Raw genomic sequence first — 21,164 nt, 5'->3', positions numbered from 1 at the left:
CTGAATTTGATCTCCATGTAGTCTTTCTCCCTGTCTCTTATTCTCTCCTCCTCTCTTTGTCAGAAGTAAAAGTTCTTACAATCTTGGAGACTACAATGTCTCATGTTCAATAATCAATAGAATAGCCAGATAAGTAAACCGAAGAATTTTACATCACAAAATCCAACTCATCCTAAAAAGCATATACAGATCAGTCTACAAAATTTCTTCTCAATTGCACATGGAACATTCATCAGGATTGGCCACATATTAGGCTACATAACAAATCTCAATAGCTTTTATAAAATAGTTATAACCAGGTATCTTCTTTGATCATAAGATATGAGATTTGAAATAAAAAATTTTAAAAAAACTAGAAAATTCCCAAATATGTGGAGATTAAACAATCATTAAGCAAAGGAAGGAAATTATAAAATATTTCAAAACAAATACAACACAGCCTACTAAAACTTGTGGGCAAGGTTTAAGCAGTAAGTGGAGAAAAAATAGATTAAAAAAGACTAAATCGCTTGGCGAGGGTGACTCATGCCTAGCTACTCAGGAGGCTGAGATCTGAGGATCAAGGTTCAAAACCAGCTGGGGCAAGAAAAGTCTTTGAGACTCTTATCTCCAACTAGCCACCAGAAAACCGGAAGTGGTACTGTAGCTTAAGTGATGGACCTCTCACCTTGAGCTGAAGAGGAAAGAGACAGAGGCCAGGCCCAGAGTTCAAGCCCCAAGACCACCACCACCAACAACAACAACAATAACAACAAAAGTAAATCAATAACCTGAACTTGATATTCTAAATGCCAAGAAAAAGAGCATGCTATACCCAAAGCTAACAGGAAAAAAAAAAGGAAATGAAACAGATCAAAGCAGAAGTAAACAAACAGAGGTAGAAAAATAAAACAAAAAAATATACATGAAAAGTGACTCTTAAAAAGATCAACAAGACAGTCAGGTGCTGGTGGCTTACACTTATAATCCTAGCTACTCAGGCGGCTGAGATCTTAGGAACTAGGTTGAAAGCCAGCCCTGGCAGGAAAGTCCACGAGACTCTTACCTCCAATTAACCACCAAAAAACCAGAAGTGGCTCTGTGGCTCAAGTGTTAAAGCGCTTGCCTTGAGTTGAAGAGTTCAGGGACAGTACTCAGTCCCAGAGTTCAAGCCTCAAGACTGACCAAAAAGATAAACAAGAGCTGGTACCAGTGATACACACCTTTAATTCCAGCAGATGGGAGGAAGATTATGGATTCCAGACGAACCTGAGATACATACCAAAATGCTGCCTCAATAAAGTGAATTAAAGGGCTGAGAAGGTGGCTCAGTGGTAGAGCGCTTGCCTTGCATGCCTGAGGCCCTGGGTTCGATTCCTCAGCACCACATAAGCAAAAAGAAAAAAGCAGGAAGTGGCGCTATGGCTCAAGTGGTAGAGCGCTAGCCTTGAGCTGAAGAGCTGAGGGACAGCGCCCAGGCCCAGAGTTCAGGCCCCATGACCGGACCCAAAAAAATAAAAATAAATAAAGTGAATTAAAAACTGAAGAATATTGACAGAACTTTTAGCTAGACCAATGAAAGAAAAGACCACACGATTTTTTAAAAAGTATATATGAAAGTGAAAAACATTAACTACAATATTACAAAGAGGTTTTTAAGAAGGGTTATAGGAGACCACTATGGACAATTACATGCCAACAAACCAGAAAACAGCTTAAAAATAATGAACATATTCCTTGAAACACACCACTTACCTAACCTGATTAAAGATGAAATAGAAAATATCAATAACTCTGTCACAAGAGATTCACTCAGTAATCAAAACTTACCAACTAAGGAAAGTCTACACCAGATGCCTTTGTTGGTGAATTCTATTAAACTTATGTTCAAAGGAAGAATTAACAACAGTCCTTGTCAAACCTCTTCAATAAACCTGAAGAGAAAAAAAAAGTAGAAGAAAATGCTTCCTTATATATCCAGTTAGGTCAGCAATACCCTGATACCCAAGTCAGATAAAAGCAAAAGTCAATAACTTGAACATTAATAAATTATAAATGTAGAAGCAAAAAAACCAACAATATACAAACAAGTCAAATGTATAAATGTATTAAGAGGATTATTTGCCACAATCAAGTAGAATTCAGCCCAAGAATGCAGAGGTGGTCCAACAAACTAAATCAATGTAACACATTTATAAAGGTGGAGAATATATGATTGTCTAAATTGATGAGAGAGTATTCTAAAGAATGTAATATCCTTTCATGATAACATTTCTGAGAAAACTAGCAATAGAGTGAAAATTAACATAAGGATATTTCTAAAAAACAAAACAAAACACAAACCTCTTACATCATGAAAAATACAATAAATGGTTTAAGATTAAAAGCGTTCCTTAACATCAGACAAAGATGACTACTTTCACTGCTGCTATTAAAAGACTGTATTAGTAGTCAGAGCGATAAGGGGGGGGGGGGGAATCCAAATTGGAAAAGAGGTAAAATACAATTTCTTCCCACAGAACACAAGAGCCTACACGAAGAAAATCCCAAGAAGTTACAAGAGAGCTACTAGAGCTACTAAATGGATTCAGCAAATTTTCAGGGGTCAAGACCAACACACAAAAAGCAGCAATTTCAATATACCATGAGTAATTTGACAAGGAAATTAAGGAAGCAATTCCAAGTATCATGTGAATGAATAAAAAAAACATGCTGAGGGCCAGGTGCTGGTGGCTCACACCTGTAATACTAGCTACTTAGAAGTGATGGAGAGTCCATGAGACTCTCATCTCCAATTAACCAGCATTAAGCTCACTCAAATGGAAGTTTAAGCCTCAGTAACAGCACACACACACACTCACACACACACAATACTGATAACTAGAAGTCACTACTGAATGAAATTATTTAATAATGAATTATTTTATTATTTATATAGACATCAGATGTTTCAGCATAGGCAAACATAAATTAAGAGTATCAATACTATCCAAAAGCAACCTGCAGATTCAATACAATCCCTATTCCTACTGTTTAAAATATATATATATATACATATATATATATAACATATATATATAATGCAATCTTAAAATTCATATGGAGCCGGGCGCAGGTGGCTCACGCTTGTAATCTCAGGAGGATCTGAGGACCGCGGTTCAAAGCCAGCCTGGGCAGGAAAGTCCGTGAGACTCTTATCTCCAATAAACCACCAGAAAACCGGAAGTTGTGCTGTAGCTCAAGTGGTAGAGCACTAGCCTTGAGCAGAAGAGCACAGGGGCAGCGTTCAAGCCCAGAGTTCAAGCCCCACCGCCGACAAAAATAAAAATAAAATAAAAAATTCATAAGACACAAAAACTGGGATAGCAAAAGCAATCTTTAAAATGAAGAATAAGGGTGTGTGTGGGGGGGAGGGGAGATGGGAAGGGATGGGAAGGAGAAACAAAGGAGGCAACAATGCTTGATAAGAAATGTACTCATTACCTTGCCCATGTAATTGTAACCCCTCTGTAGATATTTTTACAATAAAAAAAAATGAAGAATAAAGTTGGAGAACTTCATACTTCACAATTTCAAAACCCGCACAATGCCTCAATAATTCAATCATTAGTGGTACTAGTATAAGGACTGTCAAGTAGACAGCCCAGATAGAAACTCACAATTATGATCAATTGTTTTTCATCAAGGGAGCCATAACCGCTCAAAATAGAAAGGACCGTCTTTTCAACACAGTACTGGGGAAACTGGATGCAAGAATAATGTTTAGAACCGTCAGTCTTAATGGTTGGTTACACGACATTGTGAATGCACTTAAAGCCACTGAACTTTACACTTACAAATAATTAAAATGATAAACATTATGTAGGTTTTGCCACAGTAAAGGCTCTTCCTTTCCCGCCCCGAAATGGAAAAGACTCTGAACTATTAGACGGGCAATTAAATTGGGAAAAGGGCTCTAGAATTGATAACTTCCAATTTTTCTGGTCCAGAACAATACGTAGGTAAGTAATTCCTCTCACCAACACAAGAACAATGCAGGAAATGAGCCTGGTTTGGAGGTGAACTTGGGATCATCAAAAGGAACCCTAATACTTGTCAACAAATTAAAAGAGCTGTCTCCTGTGCGGATGGCTCTGGAGGAGCTGAAGCATCTGGCAGGCGAGAAGACATTTGTGGACGGGCACACACCGTGCGCGGGCCACGGAAGCATGGGAATTCAGGAGCTGAACCTAGGATCTCGCAGGACAGAGAAAAACCCCACCCTCTCACCTCCAGACCAGGCCCCCTTAAGACAGCAATTATCCAGAAGCCGGGCTTTCTGCACAGGCGCTTACCAAGATTGAAGTGCCGAGAGGCCCGTCAGGCCCACGCAGGCAAGCAGACGGTGGAGGCCCAGCTCGACAAGTCTCCAAGTAGGAGTTTGGGTCCGCGGATCCCCCAAATCGCCAAGGAACGTGATCCACAGACGCCAGGGCATCTGGGCAACGCCGGCCGCGACGCTATTCGGAGGAGCGTTCGGCCCACGGCCCGCGCCCCGCCCCCGGCGCGAAAAGTCCCTCTCCGGCCACCGTCGTCCGCCGAGTCTTCCGATTGGTAGAACTGACCGTAGGACCCGGAAGTTGTCTTTGTCCGGCCGGGGCTGCCCTTCCGGTTCCGTTGGGTCCCCCTTTGACTCCGGTTCCCTGCCCCTCCCCCTTCCCGGAGCCCCCCGAGGGGCCGGAGCTCCTGGTCGCGCCGGATCTTGACGGTGACCTTCCCCTGGGGTCTGTAAGTTCGGAATCGACCAGAGCGTCGGGTTGGGGGGCGGAGGGGGGGGGTCGGTCAAAATGGAGCCTCCACCTCCCCCCTTGGGGCTGTGGATTGGCCCGGACCTGTACTGGGATGGTTGCCCACCAGAGGTTTGGTTAGGCCCCGGGAGAGTGTTGGAGCCCGGTGGACCGGCCCACGCGTAGCCACGCCCCTTTCCCGTCCCCCGGGGAGCTGAGGATGCCGGAGGGACCGCCTCCCGGGACCTCAGCGGAGGGTCCCCTGGTTGGCCTGGGCACTGGGACTGTGGCATCTGGTAGAAAGTGCCAGAGTTGAGGCCCGGAGAAAATGAGCCACCGGAACCGGTCCAATAAGTGTGGGTCTGATTTTGATGAGGTTTCCCGGATTCAGCCACTTGCCACAGGCACCTTTTTATATTATTGGTGCTAAGCCAACCCGCTGGGCATCTATCGGATACAGCTCCGTTTTCAGGGTCCTTTAAACAAGTAGATGTTCCCGATGTCCATAAATGAGTTGTGCATATGAACTACTCAAGGGGGAAGTTGCTGGGAAGCCTGTAGAAAGTAGTGACTGAATTAGACTTCTTGGCAAGAGTAGTGTGGAAGAGTTTTTTCAGGCAAAAGAAACAGTTGCAGTGGTATACTGAATATTGGTTGAGTATAATATGTGTAAAGAGAAAATTGGTTTTTCTTTTTCTTTTGATTGTGTTTGTCAGTATTAAAGTTTAAATTAAGGGTCTAACACTGGCTCAGCGTACATTCTGGGTTGCTCCATCATTTGAACCACACCTCCAACCTTGCTTTTTGCCAGTTGTTTTGGAGACAGAGTATCACAGACTTTCCTGGCTGACTTTGAACTGCAGTCCTCCTGATTTTAGCTGCTTGAGCAGCTAGAATTACAGACATGAGGCACAAGTGTCTGACAGAAAAGAAATTTCTGTTAGCTAACTCTGGAGACTTGTAAAGTTTGGATACTTTCATTGGAACGTTCTTTAAAGTAGAATGGGATCATCATAGTGAGAAAAATGAGTGTTATTGGAAAGGTGAAAACAGTGGTGTTCAGACTCTATAACGAATTTTATGTTGAATCAGAACTGTCAGATCTGATGCTTCGGTTTTAAGTTGAGCGTTTGAAAAATAATGATGCCATTATCAAAACCATAAGGTTGTTTTGGATTACAAATTCATTTATTGGGCATACTGAATTAAAGCCTAATGGGATAGTCACATAGATTTGTCTAGCCTAGGTTTGGAAATGCAAATCTGGGAGTACCCTAAACATTTTCTCTAGAGGTAAAGTTCTCAATTATTCATATAGTTATGGAAGCTACGGGGATAGCTACCATTAAGTAGACAGTATTGCTGGGTGCTGGTGGCTCACGCCTATAATCCTAGCTACTCAGGAGGCTGAGATCTGAGAATTGTGGTTCAAAGCCAACCCAGACAGGAAAGTCCATGAGACTCTTGTCTCCAGTAAACCACCAAAAAAACCAGAAGTTGTGCTGTGGCTCAAGTGGTAGAGCACTTGAGCTGAAGAGCTGAGGGACAGCACCAAGGACCAGAATTCAAGCCCCACGACCGACAAAAAAAAGGGGGGGGGGAGACAGTATTAAAAGGGAGATTTATGGGATAATGGTTGCATTAACTAAGCAGAAAAAGGAATTGGAGATAAGTATTATAGCCCAAACAGAAGTAGGAGATAAAGTCTAAGAGTACAGAATTCCAGAAACCCAGAAGCCGTAGATGTCAAAAGAAGATGTCAGAGTTGGAAGAGCATCCACTGGATCCAATCATAAAAAATATCTAGGCATGAGAAGAAAAACTTATGACATTTCTTTATTAAGAGGTCATTAGTGGCCTCCTGAAAAGCAGTTTTAGGCTGAGTAAAGTGATTCATATCTATATTACCAGCCATTCAAAAGGCACAGATCTCAGTTCAGGAGGATCTCAGTTCAAAACCAAACCAGGCAAAAAGTTAGGAAGACCATCTTCAACCACCTTGCCTACATAGGGTACATACCTGATAAACCAGCTATAAGGGAGGCATAATAGAAAGACTGAGATCTTGAGCCTGCTCAGGGTTAAGGGAGTCATAGAGCACTCTGGGTTCAAACTGTAGTACCACCTAAGAAAAAAAATTTTAACCAGAAATTTTAGTAAAGTGATGGAGTAATGATATATGAAATGCAGGCAGTCTCAACTGGTTGATGTTAAATGAGAAGGATAAAAGGATTTCACAAAGAAAATTGGATTTATTTATTTGGTTAATGTATACTTAGAAAGCACAGACCAGGCACCATTCTTTAAAAAAAAAAAAAAGTTAACTTATACAGGGCTTGGTTTATAGGTTTAAGCCTGTTTTATCAGCTATAGCATTATAAAGGCAGGAGGATCATAGTTCAAGGCCAGCCCAAGCAAGAACATTAAGGAGCCTCTATATCAAAGAACAATCCAGATGTGGTCGGGCATACTTGTATTCCCAGATAAGTTGGAGACAGGGGAATCCTGGTCCAAGGATAGCTCTGGACAAAGGAAGACCCTGTCTGAAAAATACCTAAAATGAGCCAGGCACTGATGGCTCAAGTCTGTAATCCTAGCTACTCAGGAGGCTGAGATCTGAGGATCACAGTTCAAAGCCAGCCCAGGTAGGAGAGACCATGAGACTCCTATCTCCAATAAACCACCAGAAAACCGGAAGTGGTGCTGTAGCTCAAGTGGTAGAGCGTTCGCCTTGAGCTGAAGAGCTAGGAACAGTGCCCAGGCCCAGAGTTCAAGCCCCAGGACCGACAAAAGAAAAAAGAAAAATACCTAAAACGAAAAGGGTTAGGAACATGGTTCAAGTGGTAAAGAGTTTGCCTAGCTATGGGTGAAAGAAACCCTATGTTCTACTCCTAGTACTACTCTCTCCTCCAAAGAACTGATTTAATTTTCCATGGGTAATTATAAAATTTCTTTGAAGTAGTTTATTAAACCTAAGGCAGAATGGTCAATAACTCACTGAAGGTTACATAGCTTAATAAGTGGGTAAGCAAATTTTCAATCCTAGGAAATGTGGCTCAAGTCTGTTTTGCCTACTGTATTATTCACTGACAATACTGGAGTAAAAGTTGTGGGTATTTTTAAGCAAAGATAAGCTTATTCATTGAGAGAGAGAGAGAGAGAGAGAGAGAGAGAGAGAGAGAGAGAGAGAGAGAGAGAGAGAGAAGCTGGGTACCTGTGGCTCATGCTTGTAATCCTAGCTATTTAGGAGGCTGAGATCTGAGGATTGCGGTTCAAAGCCAGCCCTGGCAGGAAAGTCCATGAGACTCTTATCTCCAATTAACCACCAGAAAACAGGAAGTGGCACTGTGGTTCAAGAGGTAGAGCTCTAGCCTTGTGCTGAAGAGTGCAAGGACAGTGCCCATACCCAGAGTTCAAATCCTATGACTGATCCCAAAAATTAATTACATAAATAAATAAATAAATAAATGAGAGGATTGTGAGGAGATCCAGGATGAGAAGGAAGGAAATACTTAATATGTGTTTGTGTTGTGTATCATTTTCTGTCTTCTTCCTGTTTTGGGTTCTCTTCCTGTTTGGGGTTCTCTTGGCTCATTTAAGGTCTGTTTCTTTTACTCTCATATGTTCATTTATCATTTAACAATTACAATCAGGTTTCTTCTGTAGCTTCAGACTTGTTTCCAGACAGATTTTCACCTTGATGTCAGGCAGGCTTTCAACATTTTTAAGACAAGTCCCATGATCCTTCCTTTGAGTATTCTTTAGCTTGTTTATACTGAGACTCATTTAAAGACACCTAGACACTCAAACTAAATATCTTGGAGTTATCTGGATCCTCTTTCTCACTCTAGGTCACTAGTCATTAGTTTTTTCTTTGAAATATTTCCCAAATCTGTTTCTTCCTCTGCCATATAATTGTCTGTCATGATCTGATCAAATAATAGCATATCAGCTTGCTTCCACATACATTGTTCTCTAAGCCATTCTCCACTACTTTTTATTTTTGACTTTCATTTTTATAGTGTGGAGATATAGGCATCATGCATTTTAACAATATAAAAGTAGCCTCTAGCAGATATTTTCTAATAGCTTAGATTGAGGTTAAACTTATAGTTGGCAGTAGGAATGGGGATTTAGGAATCCTTAGCCTAGAGAAGGTAATCAAACCAAAGAGGCTTTCTGAGGAAGTAAGTCTTGAAATGCACAGCAGAAAGTCAAAGACCAAACTTTGAAGGATACAGTTAACCTTTATACAAGTCAGTGAAGCCTTTATGAGCAGACCAGTAATAATGGAGGAAAAAAAAAAAAAAACAACCGTGCCTGGTGGCTCACGCCTGTAATCCTAGCTAGTCAGAAGGCTGAGAGCTGAGGATCCTAGTTTGAGGCCAGCTAGGACAGGCAAATCTAAGCGATTCTTATCTCCAATTAACAAAAGGCTGAAAGTAGAAGTGTAACTCAAGTGGTAGAACTTCAGCCATCAGCAAAAAAAGCCAAGCATGAATTTGAGGCCCTGAGTTCAATCCCCAGTCTTGGCAACATCATATAGATAATGAAAGAATTTTGTACATATGAAAAAAAAAGTAATTGGTGAGAATATAATCTAGAATTTTATTTTATGAATATCACTAATAATTAGCACTAAGAAGTTAGTTATATAGTTCAGGATTCAAAAATACATTCAAAATGTTTATTCTTCATGGTATTTGCAATAATATTGTGTCTTGATTCACAAAATTAAATGCAGAGCCCAGTTCCATGGTCCACTCCTATAATCCCAGCTGCTTAGGAGGCTGAGGTCTAGGAAGGCTGTTCAGAGCCATCACAGGCAGACAAATCTGCAATACTTCCAATTAACTTGCAAAGAAGCCAGACTGGAGGCATGGCTCAAGTGGTGGAGCACCAGCTGTGAGCAAGAAAGCTGAGAGCCCAAGGTCCAGGTACTGACACACACACACACACACACACACACACACACACACACACACACACACACACACACACACACACACACACACACACACACACACACACACACACACACACACACACACACACACACACACACACACACACACGTTAACACAGGAAAGATTGAAAAATAACAGTTAAAATAGATGAGGAAGCTATGGTATATCCTCTCTTGTCACTGTATTTGATTTTGGTACCCTGGTATTGTATATACGTTTATTTGAATTAGGGAAGGGAAAGGGAACAACAGAATGATGAGTCAAAGGACAAGGGGGAACCAATGCAACAGCGACATATACAAGAAAACATGTTGGAAATGATCTGTACAACTTGGTGGGGAGGGAAAGTAGGAGAAAATTGAGGGAAGGGGTAACGAGGTTGACAATAAATGTATTCATTACCTTAGGAAAAAAACCAAATACTTCATAATCATGTAGTTTAGCATACATAGAACTTTTGTTTGGGACAATGAGAAATTTCATTAGGCTGATGTAATAAAAGCATTAGTATTATTCAAATTTAAAAAAATAGATGAGGAAGGAAGGCTTAATAAAAACAGGCATAAAATATAATCAGGCAATTAGGAATATAAACACGTAAGTGAGTTACTATTAAAACCCTGTTCTAGCCAGGCATTGGTGGCTCATGTCTGTAATCCTAGCTACTCAGGACCCTGCAATCTGAGTATCTCAGTTCAAAACCAGCCCAGGCAGGAAAGTCTGTGAAACTCATGTCCAGTAAACCACTCAAAACTCGAAGTGGCACTGTGCTCAAGTGGTAGATTGCTCATCTTGAGCTGAAGAGCTTAGGGATAGCACCTAGGCCCAGAATTCAAGCCCCACAACTGACAAAACAAACAACAACAAAAAAACTCTGTTCATACTTGCATAATTTGGCCTTAATTTGTACTTTTTGGTTTTGGAACAACTTTTACTGATATATAACAATTACATAAAATATACAAATCATAAATGTACAATCGATCAATATGTACAAATGATCAATAGATTTTCTTGTACAATATTTGATTCCCAAAATGAGAAGGAAAATCTTCCAACAGTTGCAGAGTTTAAATATTAACCTTAAGGTAAACTGCACATAGACTATTTATTTCATATTTTGGCATCACATGGTTTGGGCACAACTTTCTGCCCAGACACCAACCCTTTCTACTTCTGTTAGTTTCAGTAAGTTATTTATGTTCTCTTAGCTTGAGCTTCCCCCTATCAAATAAAAATAATTGTATATATTTAGGATGATTTTGAAGTTAAGCAGGTTAATTTAACTAAAGTATTTAGTACTGCTGTTGGACTGTAACATAAATTAGTTGAAATGTGACAAAGGCACAAAGATTAGGATTCAGAAAAGATTAGATATCATTATTCTTATTTTGTAAGCAAAAATTAAACCAGTTTATTTTTTTATTACCTATGATGTGGTATTACTGAGATTAAACCCAGGGCTTCACACATTCTGAGCATATCCTCTACCACTGGGCTTTATCCCCAGCTCTGTTTTACCTAGTTAAAAAGGTTAACAACAACAGGAAAAAGATGTTTAAAATTTGGTCAAAACTGTTTTGGGAACAGATGTTAGAAAAGTTCCCTGGAACACTGAAAAGAGGAGTTCCTGATACTGAAAAATATCCCTATCATAGTGCAATAATAATCTCATAGGGAACATTCATTATTTTGCTGGGTTTTGTTTAATGAGCTGAATAAATTACAATAAACAGTTGATTCTTGCCCACAAATAACAATCTATAGGAAAAATAAAGTAATAACAGGAAATAATTTAAGAATCCTGTGTGCCCTGGAAATAGGAGTTGACAAAGGAACACTAAAGGAAGCTGACACATTAGGAGAAAATAGAACGGTTTTTCCTTATATTCTTGGTCTGCATCAGACAGATGAAAGCAAGCATTTTTCTGAGGAACCAGTTGGAGTGCACCCCTTTGTAAGTTCCCAATGAGTAGGAAATAAATGAATCCAGACTTGAGAGTATCAAGGAGTAATTGTCTCTGAGGATAGTTTTCCGAAGCATTTTGAGTACTGTCATTGGTAGAATTGGTGTTCATTTTTGGGTCTGGGTAGGAAAATACTGATCTGAGGGTATGATGGTTAGCTATAATGCATTCAAAATCAGCTGGACTTTTTTTTTTTTTTTTTTTTTGCTAGCCCTCGAGCTTAAACTCTGGGTCGGGGCACTGTCCTTGGGTTCCTTTTGCTGAAGGCTGGAGCTCTAACACTTGAGCCACAGTGCCACTTCTGGTTGTTTTTGTTTTGTTTTGTTTCGTTTTTCTGTGATTAATTGGAAATAAGAGTCTCATAGACTTTTCTGCCCAGGCTGGCTTCGAACCACAATCCTAAGATCTCAGCCTCCTGAGTAGCTAGGATTACAGATGTGAGGTACCAGTACCCAGCTTACCAGCTGAACCCTTAAAAAAAAAAAAAAAAGGAGTTCATTTTTATTTGGCCACTTGAAACAGCAATTATTTTTTAAATTTGTGGTTATAAATTTAAACATTATCCTTTCCAACTTCAGAATGAATAGTTTAAGCTACTGCAGTTGTTTACACTGATACCAGTTTTCTTCTGTTTCTCTAATTGCATTTCTGCATCTCTCATTTTAGTTCAGTTTGTAATCTTAGTTGTGATTATCGGCCCTGTACATTAAAAATATTGTATGAGGAAAAAAATTCTTACATTTTGCGACTACTGTAATTAACATACCCATGTCACAGAAGTTCCTCCCGTAAATCCCCTCTTTTTGTTAAAATGCTAAACTATGTTGTTTAGAGTCATATGTGTAGCTCAGGCTTGCCTGGAACTCAGCCTCCCAAGTGCTAGGAGTATAGGAGTGTGCCAGTCCACCTGACTAAACTATTTATGTATTAATTTTTTATTCTCTATACTCAGTCTAATACCAAGGTTTTCCAAAATCTCTTATTTCTCATTGCTCCTTATGTCTGTTTTCATTCCTTCCTAGACCTTTATGGCCTCAGACCTGTCGGTAATGCCTAGAAAGACATTAAGCTGATCTACCTAACAACCCTTTTTAATTTTTCCTTCTTACTGAAGTAAACCCGCTTACTTGGAAAATAGATAGATAAATGGATAGATAGAATAAGCAAGATCTTCTGACTCTGATCAGTAATCCTAGTACCTCAGGAAAGAAGCATAGTTCGAAGCCAGCCCAGGTGGAATAACCTACAAAATAACTCCAGTTAGCCAGCCAAGTGCTAGACTAGGGGGTATGTCTCAAGTAGTAGACACCTATATTGAGCAAGAAAGCTATGTGAGACAAAGAAGCCCTGGGTTCAAGCCCCAATACTGGCACACAAAAAGAAATTTTATAAACAAAATTGTTAAATTCTTTTTTGACAATCCTGGGACCTGAACTCATGGCCTTGGCACGGTCCCTGAGCTTCTTTTGCTCAAGGACAGCACTCTTATTACTTGAGCCACAGTGCCACTTCCAGCTTTTTCTGTTTATATGGTACTGAGGAATTGAACCCAGGGCTTCATGCATGCTAGGCGAGCACTCTACCACTAAGCCACATTCCCAGCCCCTCAAAATTGTTAAATTCTTATGTGTGCATTAAACAACTTAGTTGATGCAGAGAAGCTCTCATTCAGTCCTATACATTTCAGGTGTGTTTAAGTTATATTTTTTGTTGTTTTCATACCCTTTAGTTTGGCACCTAAAATGTAAAAATATGATAATCCTCCCAAGCCAAAAAGGCTATGTGAGTCTTTACCTTCATTTCTGCATGGAATACAGGAAATATTTTTCTTCTCCATTTCTCTCTAGTTTATCCTGTTATAGTAAAATAAAGCCTTATTAAAACTTCAAAACAAAGAAAAAAAGGGCAAATAACGTGCTGAATTTAAGTAACATGAAAATTTTAGATCTTTTGAGAGGTGACTTTTGTTTAGTGGAAGTTGGGTGGTCTGGGAAAATGAGTCAAGCATCTACTGTGTTCAGAATTAACAAAGCATGAAATAAAGTCTGCTTTTTGGTAAATAGTATTGATGTGTAAAATAGTAAATTTGTTACAGTAATATGGGTTACTCTATGAAGCTTCAAGTTATGGATGTTCAAGCTGACTATATTTATAGTATAGGAAAATTGGAACCATACACTGGCTGAAACCAAGATTGTACTGTATTATCAGACTAATTGTGTGGGTGCAGTTAATGCACACTGAGCTCCTACTGTGTGTTTAGTACAATGTTAGGTGATGGGAATACACATCAGTTTGAAGAGGAGAGAGTCAGTAATGGGATATGCAATATACCTGTAATAAAAATATTAAACAAAAGGAAGGAATGTTTTGCCCTAGAGGATTCAGCTTTCTAGCATTAACCCTGGATAGGATGGAGATGTTTCCCTCTAGTACTGTGAGGCTTGAAATTTGGAGAGGAAGGAAGTACTTCATGACATATGCTACAGGTCCTGGATACAACAGGTCCTGGATACAACTCTTTAAGTGGTCAAGCAAGAACCTCTCAGAGGAAATAAAGGAGCCAGAATTGGCTAGAAAGTAATGTTCTAAGCTAAGGAAACAGGTGTGATGTGGCTTGATGTAAATGGAGTGCCATCACATACCAGGCACTGAGCAATATTAGTAAAACCTGGACTCTGTTATCAGAAGCTGATACTCTGGGAGCCTTTTGTAAATCAGCATTGCAGTTAAAATTATACCTTAGTCCTAGAGGCTAGATATGGCCAGGAGAAGTCATTTGCCTCATTTGACTTTGAATTAAGGGACTGATGAATGCACAGATTTCAAGGTGAATTTCTTAGTGCTGAGTTTGTTGGGCTATCTCTCAAAGATGGATCTGATATGCCTACTGATCTCATAAGAGAGTAGTGGTATATAAAAGAAAGTATGTCAGCTGGGCTCTGGTGGCTCATGTGTGTGATCCTAGCTAGTCAGGAGGCAGAGATCTGAGGTCCAAGGTTCAGAGCCAGCCTGGGCAGGATAGTCTGTGAGATGCTTATCTTTAATAAACTACCAAAAAAGCTAGAAATCAAAGTAGTAGAGTGCTAGCCTTGAGCAAAAAAAGCTCAGGGACTGCACCCATGCCCTGAGTTCAAACCTTAGGACAGATGGTTGGACACACACACACACACACACACACACACACACACACACACAGAAGAGTTTAGTTTGTCCACAGTGCACAGATAAAGAATTATCCCTTTTACACTGGTCACTCATTGTCCCTTGAGTTTATGACTTTGTTTCTATTGAAGAAATATGAATAAATTCAAATCAGTTTTAACAGAAAATGATTTGTATAGGAATGAATGAAGCAAACAGTGACTCTGTAGTTTTCTTAAAAAAAGAGAGAGCAGGTTTATAGTTGCATGCAAAAATAATTATTTCCTCTGTACTTGTATTGGGATGTTTTGGTTTGCTTTTCAGCTCTTATAGAATCTCATATGACAAGTGAAAAAACGTACTTTTGGCATTATTTTATTGAGTGTTTTAGGAAGTTGTAGTCAGGCACTGGTGGTTCATGCCTATAGTCCTAGCTATTAAGGAGGTTGCAATCTGGAAGATTATGTTGTGAAGCCAGGTGGCCAGAGGCCCTGAGTTCAAACTCCAGTACTGGAAAAAGAAAGTCAAGTTATACCCAGCAACTTATGCTTATGCATACCCACTGCTTAGGTCCAATTGAGACTTGATATTGGTAAAGTATAGTTTTAACAGCCTTTGGAAGCTGTTACAATAGCTTCTTTCAAGGAAAAATCTCACTTTTATGCAAATAAAACAGATGACAATAAATTTGTTTTGGAAAGTAAATCCAGGTATCTTAATTGTCTGAATTTTCTTAAATTCATCCTTTTTACATTTCTGTTCTTTAGGTCTGCCAAAATGTCTGAAAGATCAGATCTCCTTCACTTCAAGTTTGAAAATTATGGAGATTCAATGTTACAAAAAATGAACAAATTAAGAGAAGAGAATAAATTTTGTGATGTTACAGTTCTCATAGATGATACTGAGGTACAGGGGCATAAAATTGTTTTTGCTGCAGGTTCCCCCTTCTTAAGAGACCAGTTTTTACTGAATGATTCCAGAGAGGTGAAAATCTCCATATTACAGAGTTCTGAAGTGGGGAGACAATTGCTCTTATCCTGTTATAGTGGTATGCTGGAATTTCCAGAGATGGAACTGGTAAATTACTTGACTGCTGCAAGCTTTCTTCAGATGAGCCACATTGTAGAGCGGTGCACACAGGCCCTGTGGAAATTTATAAAGCCAAAACAACCAATGGATAGTAAAGAGGGATGTGAACCACAGAGTGCTTCTCCCCAGACAAAAGAACAGCAGGGAGATGCCCGAGGCTCTCCAAAGCAGGACTCACCTTGTATGCATCCATCTGAAGACAGTATGGATATGGAGGACAGTGATATTCAGATTGTTAAGGTAGAATCTATTGGGGATGTATCAGAGGTTAGAAGTAAAAAAGATCAGAACCAGTTTATTTCTTCTGAACCCACTGCTTTGCATTCATCAGAGCCCCAGCACTCCCTAATAAATTCAACTGTGGAAAACAGAGTAAGTGAAATAGAACAAAACCATCTCCACAATTATGCCCTCTCTTATACAGGCAGTGATAACATCATCATGACCTCAAAAGATGTCTTTGGGCCTAATATTCGAGGTGTAGACAAAGGCTTACAGTGGCATCACCAATGCCCAAAATGTACCAGGGTGTTTCGTCACCTGGAGAACTACGCCAACCATTTAAAAATGCACAAACTCTTTATGTGTCTACTCTGCGGCAAGACTTTTACTCAGAAAGGCAACCTTCATCGACATATGCGTGTGCATGCCGGAATTAAACCTTTCCAGTGTAAAATCTGTGGGAAAACCTTTTCTCAGAAGTGTTCCCTACAGGATCATCTTAACCTTCACAGTGGAGATAAGCCCCATAAATGTAACTATTGTGACATGGTTTTTGCACATAAGCCAGTTTTGAGGAAACACCTTAAGCAGCTGCATGGCAAAAACAGCTTTGATAATGCCAATGAGAGAAATGTACAAGACCTCACAGTGGATTTTGATTCTTTTGCATGTACAACAGTCACAGACTCTAAAGGGTGTCAGCCACAAACTGATGCCACCCAGGTCCTGGATGCAGGTAAACTGGCCCAAGCTGTCTTGAACTTAAGGAGTGATAGTACATGTGTGAATTGAGTAGGGGCTTAATGCTCACACTTAGAACTGACTGAGAATGTGGAATTAGTCTGAAGTCTTTAGGAATTATTTTGTTAGTTTGCCTTTCCAAAGCCTCTTGTGTAGGTGGTAGTGATTGAGCAAAAGCACTAATAGACCAGGCAACTTACCACTTGGAGTGGTTTTGCCTTCCTTTTGCCCTCTCCCATTTTCTTTTTTGAGTTATTTATCCTGTGATGTCTGTTTTCCTTTCTCAAGGAATAATTCCATTTGTCTACCTGATGTTAATTTATATCTTAGACTGACAATATTTTAGGCTCTTTTACCAAGCACATTTTGAAGGTACCAACAAATTAATAGCATAACCTACTTTTAATAGATGCTATGCCATGAAAAGTGAATGATATTTTTCTTTGGCAAAAAGCATGGGTTGAGATATAAGGTAATACTGCTGTTGTTCTAAATATGTGATAGCATCCACTGGATGCCTACTGATTATTCATTCATGTCTGAAAACGTGAATCTGCCTTCTATCATTTGTACCTGTCATGGAAGCTGGATATAAACAAGTATGTAGATTTGTTCTGTACTTTTCAACACTATCTCATTGAAATACTCCCATAGACCAGAGTACAATCTTTTCAGCAACATTTGGCAGACAAATAATTTGGAATTGCCATGAGGCACATAATCAGCAAAGGTCAGAAATGCAATTATACAAGAGCACTTATGTGGGAGGTTTTCCAAGTAGCACGTCCCAGCAAAGCACTAGATGCTTATAATATTATGTAACTTACTTATTGATGCTTTCATAATCAGGATTGCTTCAGGTACACTTAAAATGTGTTAAAAGAATTGTTGTATCTAGAACTAAACTATTTAGGAGTTTCTGAATTTTATAACTTCCAGAAAATGAGTTTGGAGATCAGAGTTGTGTCCAGGACACTAAATAAATTCCTCAAAATTTTTCTTTATACACCTAATTTCTAAAATAGATGAAAAAGTTAAATGGGACACAAGCAGTCAGATTTTTTGCATCCAGATACTCCTCTTAAAGGAAAACTGCCTTAATTTGCCACCTGAGATAGATGGATAAGAGTTGATTTTCCAGTACGGAGAAGCAAAACAACTGGTGTTTCCTAAAACACAATTCAGACATAAAATTTTAATCTTGTTTGTTTCTGGCCCATGAAATAGACTTAAGTGATAGGAATGTTACAGAACTTGAGAATCCTTTTATTTTGTGTGTGTGCATGTGTGTGTGGTGTGTGTGTGTGCGTGCGTGCGTGCGTGCGTGCGTGCGTGCGCGCACATTTACATATGTGTGTGCTGGTCCTGAGCTTAAAGTCAGGGCCTGGGTGCTGTCCCTGAGCTTCTTTTACGCAAAGTTAGCACTCTTCCCCTTGAGCCACAGCTCCACTTTTGGCTTTTTGGTGGTTAATTGGAGTAAGAGTCTCACACTTTACTGCCTGGGCTGGTTTTTAATTGTGATCATTACATCTCAGCCTTCTGAGTAGTTAGGATTATTGACTCTTGGCTTAGATAATGTTAAGACTATCATTTATTCCATTTCTTTCATTTTATGTTGGAGTACCCAAAGCCCAAAGAGGTAACCTGGCCAGAGTAGTTAAGTGATTAATATGAACAAATTCCCCTTCTTCCCATTATACCTTGGCTTCAAAGGATTCAAGACATGATATAGAATCATGCATTAGCAAAACGCTCCTAGTTTGTATTTTCCTGCTGGCTTTCTGAGACAGTCTAGATTTTGCCAACAAAATATCACAGAGGTACTTATTTATGTTAATTGTTATTTTGTATGTTAATTTTTTAACTTTTATTTTCTGAAAAAAATAAGCAGTGCTGGGATGGAACCCAGGGCCTCATTCATGTTAGGGAAATACTCTACCACTAAGATAAATCCTCATCCCTTATTACTTTTTAATTAGATGACTATAACATTCTCCCCCAGAAAGGAAGGGAAAGGGCAAGTAAAAATAATGTGAGAAGGATCTAAATGTGAAATTTATTTTGTCTAGAGAACTGTTATTTCCATCAGGATTTTGTTTTTATTTTTGAGCTATGAGATTGCATGTACAGATAATTGGAAAATAGGCTTAATTTATATAGTCAGGGAATTCTTAGGTTGATATAATTTGATGTATTTACATGTGAGTCAGATTTGAAATATAATTTCTCTTAAATGAGAAGACAGTTGAATGACAATACTCATTGGTACCTTGTGCCCAACATCACCTATTATATGACATTATGATTCTTCGTAGCATTCTGAATTTTACATGATCCAGCCAAAGAGTACCAGTTGTTTGCAACAGTGAGACTCTGCCATGTCAACCACTGTAGCATCATGTCTTCATAGGAAGATTTCGAGTTGAAGTAGTTCTGTTGTTCACATTCATGTCCTCTTTTTCTTCCTAGAAGATTGATCTCTTTAGTTGGAGACTGCTTCTGGGTTTCATTCAGTCACTCAAGAAACTGTTTTTTCCTTTTTATCCTGGGGATTGAACCCAGAGTCGCATGCATGCTAAGTATGTGCTGTTCCATCCTGCTACACCTGTAGCCTCAAAAAACATAAGCACCTAGTGTGTGTTTCCAAACTCTGCTAGATATTGATGATACAAAGGTAAGATTGATATGGTCCCTGCCCTCATAGAGCTTAGGGTTTCATGTGGCCTTTGGGAAACAAGGTGTCAATCTGATTTTATACTAAGAATAATAATACTACCTTACTTTGTTTAATTACTTAAAATCAACATTTTTATGATTTTTTATTAACACTTCTAGATCTCACTTTTGCAAGTGCAAACCACTGATGTACATTGTCTTCTCTAGTACTTGGCTGGAGAGGTCTTCTGTTTCTGTGAGACATTTTCTAATTTTGGTGAGACTTGCCAACTCTCTTTACTTACACGTTTCTTAGACTACATTGCAAAAATGTTTCTGATATCAAATACATTTTATAGGGAAAGATGACTTTCAAAACTAGTTATGGTCCTATAGAGGAGGCTGGGTTTTAAAATCTTTGTCATTTGTTTTTATGCGTTCCCAGGATAACTTTAAAAGGGATTCTCTTTACCGTGGTTTGTTTTTCTAAAACCTTTTTGTCAGTTATTTATTTATTTAATTTTATAAACCAACTCCAAACTGAAGTGGCAGAGGTAAATCAGATGTTTTTAGTTTGTTTTATTAGAAGATCTGTACATGGGAAATGACCAGTGTCACCACTTCTAAAATACTGTCCCAAACAACCCAGAGCATTTTATTTCAGCTCGTGAATAGCTGTTCTTAATCTGTTGTATGTTAGACATACTATGAACTACCTCTTCACTTATTATGGGGAAGTTTCCTTAATAAAAGTGTGACAATTAAAAGTGATGTTGGTTTATTTTGTTTTCTCCTGTTCCACTTTCCTTTCCAACTTTATGAATTTTAAACCAGGAATGCTTCTGTTCTTTAAAATATACATTAATCATGAATGAGGAATGCTTAGGCTGTAATTCAAGCACACCTGAGGTTGAGGCAGGAATATCACAAATTCAGGCCTACCTGGGCTGCTTAAGGACACCATCTATCTGAAAAGGGGGCCGAAGGGATTAATTTGCTTTCCGAAGAACATACGGTTCAGCCAGAAATTAGTAGTGTCAGTAATTTCTATGAGAATGAGCTTCCAGGTAGAACAATTGCTTTTAATAATTGGTTCAGGGCTGGGGGTGTGGTTCGGTGGTGGAGCATTTGCTTAGCAATCATAGTACGGACTACTGGCTCAAACACCCCTTTCTTCGGTAAATGCTGGAAGCTTACTAAGTTACACTGCAGGAATGCAAAGTCCACCGAGCTTTTGTGCCACGCTCAAAACTCCCGGTTCGCTCTGCAGCACGGGGTGTGATCACTCCACTCCTGGCTGGGATGTCCAGTGCCAGCAAGGGCCCCGGTTCCGCTGAGTGGGGGGGAGGAAGCCAGGGAAGAGGTCGCGATGTCGGAGGGGGAAAGGTACTCAAAGGTTCCGCGCTGGCCGAGAAGCCCGAATACAGATTTCTTTGGGAGAGGTTCTCCTTCGCTCTTCCTCTTTTCAAGCTGTGGATAGTCCTCATAGACGGAAGTCCGACCCGTCATGCCCTCATCCAGCATCACACCCGGACTCCGGATGGTCGGGAGGTCTCGGGCACGGCCAGCGCGCGGAGACCAGGGCAGCGACGACGCTCCAGTTAGCGCTCAGACGCCCTTCAGTTACTGCAGGA

The 21,164-nt window shown here is 39.7% G+C and overlaps 2 protein-coding genes across 4 annotated transcripts in view; one reads left to right on the top strand and one right to left on the bottom strand.

The window, feature by feature from the left end:
• Positions 1–4,489, bottom strand: part of Rabgap1 (RAB GTPase activating protein 1) — a 149,739-nt gene extending 145,250 nt beyond the window's left edge. The window contains exons 1-2 of one of the 2 annotated variants that reach the window (XM_070013209.1): positions 4,314–4,489; positions 1,810–1,913 (exon numbers count right to left, since the gene is read on the bottom strand). The gene's annotated coding sequence lies outside the window, so the exon portion shown is untranslated. The remainder of the gene's footprint in view (positions 1–1,809; positions 1,914–4,313) is intronic. The other variant, XM_070013222.1, reaches the window with a different exon arrangement.
• A 184-nt stretch (positions 4,490–4,673) lies between these two features.
• Zbtb26 (zinc finger and BTB domain containing 26) lies at positions 4,674–20,291 on the top strand. Of its 2 annotated transcripts, none has more exons than XM_070013178.1 (2): positions 4,674–4,742; positions 15,591–20,291. In XM_070013178.1, exon 2 carries the CDS (start codon positions 15,601–15,603, stop codon positions 16,924–16,926), a length of 1,326 nt encoding a protein of 441 aa, XP_069869279.1. In that variant the 5' UTR covers positions 4,674–4,742; positions 15,591–15,600; the 3' UTR covers positions 16,927–20,291. The 2 variants fall into 2 exon arrangements, with proteins under 2 accessions (XP_069869279.1, XP_069869272.1); XM_070013171.1 differs by having other exon boundaries at positions 4,679–4,746.
• Positions 20,292–21,164: the final 873 nt, after the last annotated feature.

Source organism: Dipodomys merriami, unplaced genomic scaffold (assembly GCF_024711535.1).
Source record: "Dipodomys merriami isolate MVZ:Mamm:240054 unplaced genomic scaffold, mDipMer1.0.p SCAF_11, whole genome shotgun sequence".
In the NCBI taxonomy this organism is placed as follows: domain Eukaryota; kingdom Metazoa; phylum Chordata; class Mammalia; order Rodentia; family Heteromyidae; genus Dipodomys; species Dipodomys merriami.
This window is presented reverse-complemented; position numbering and strand designations above follow the sequence as displayed.

Excerpts from the sequence above, each read along its gene's own strand:
- Zbtb26 (XM_070013178.1), top strand. The coding sequence starts at position 15,601 with ATGTCTGAAAGATCAGATCTCCTTCACTTCAAGTTTGAAAATTATGGA.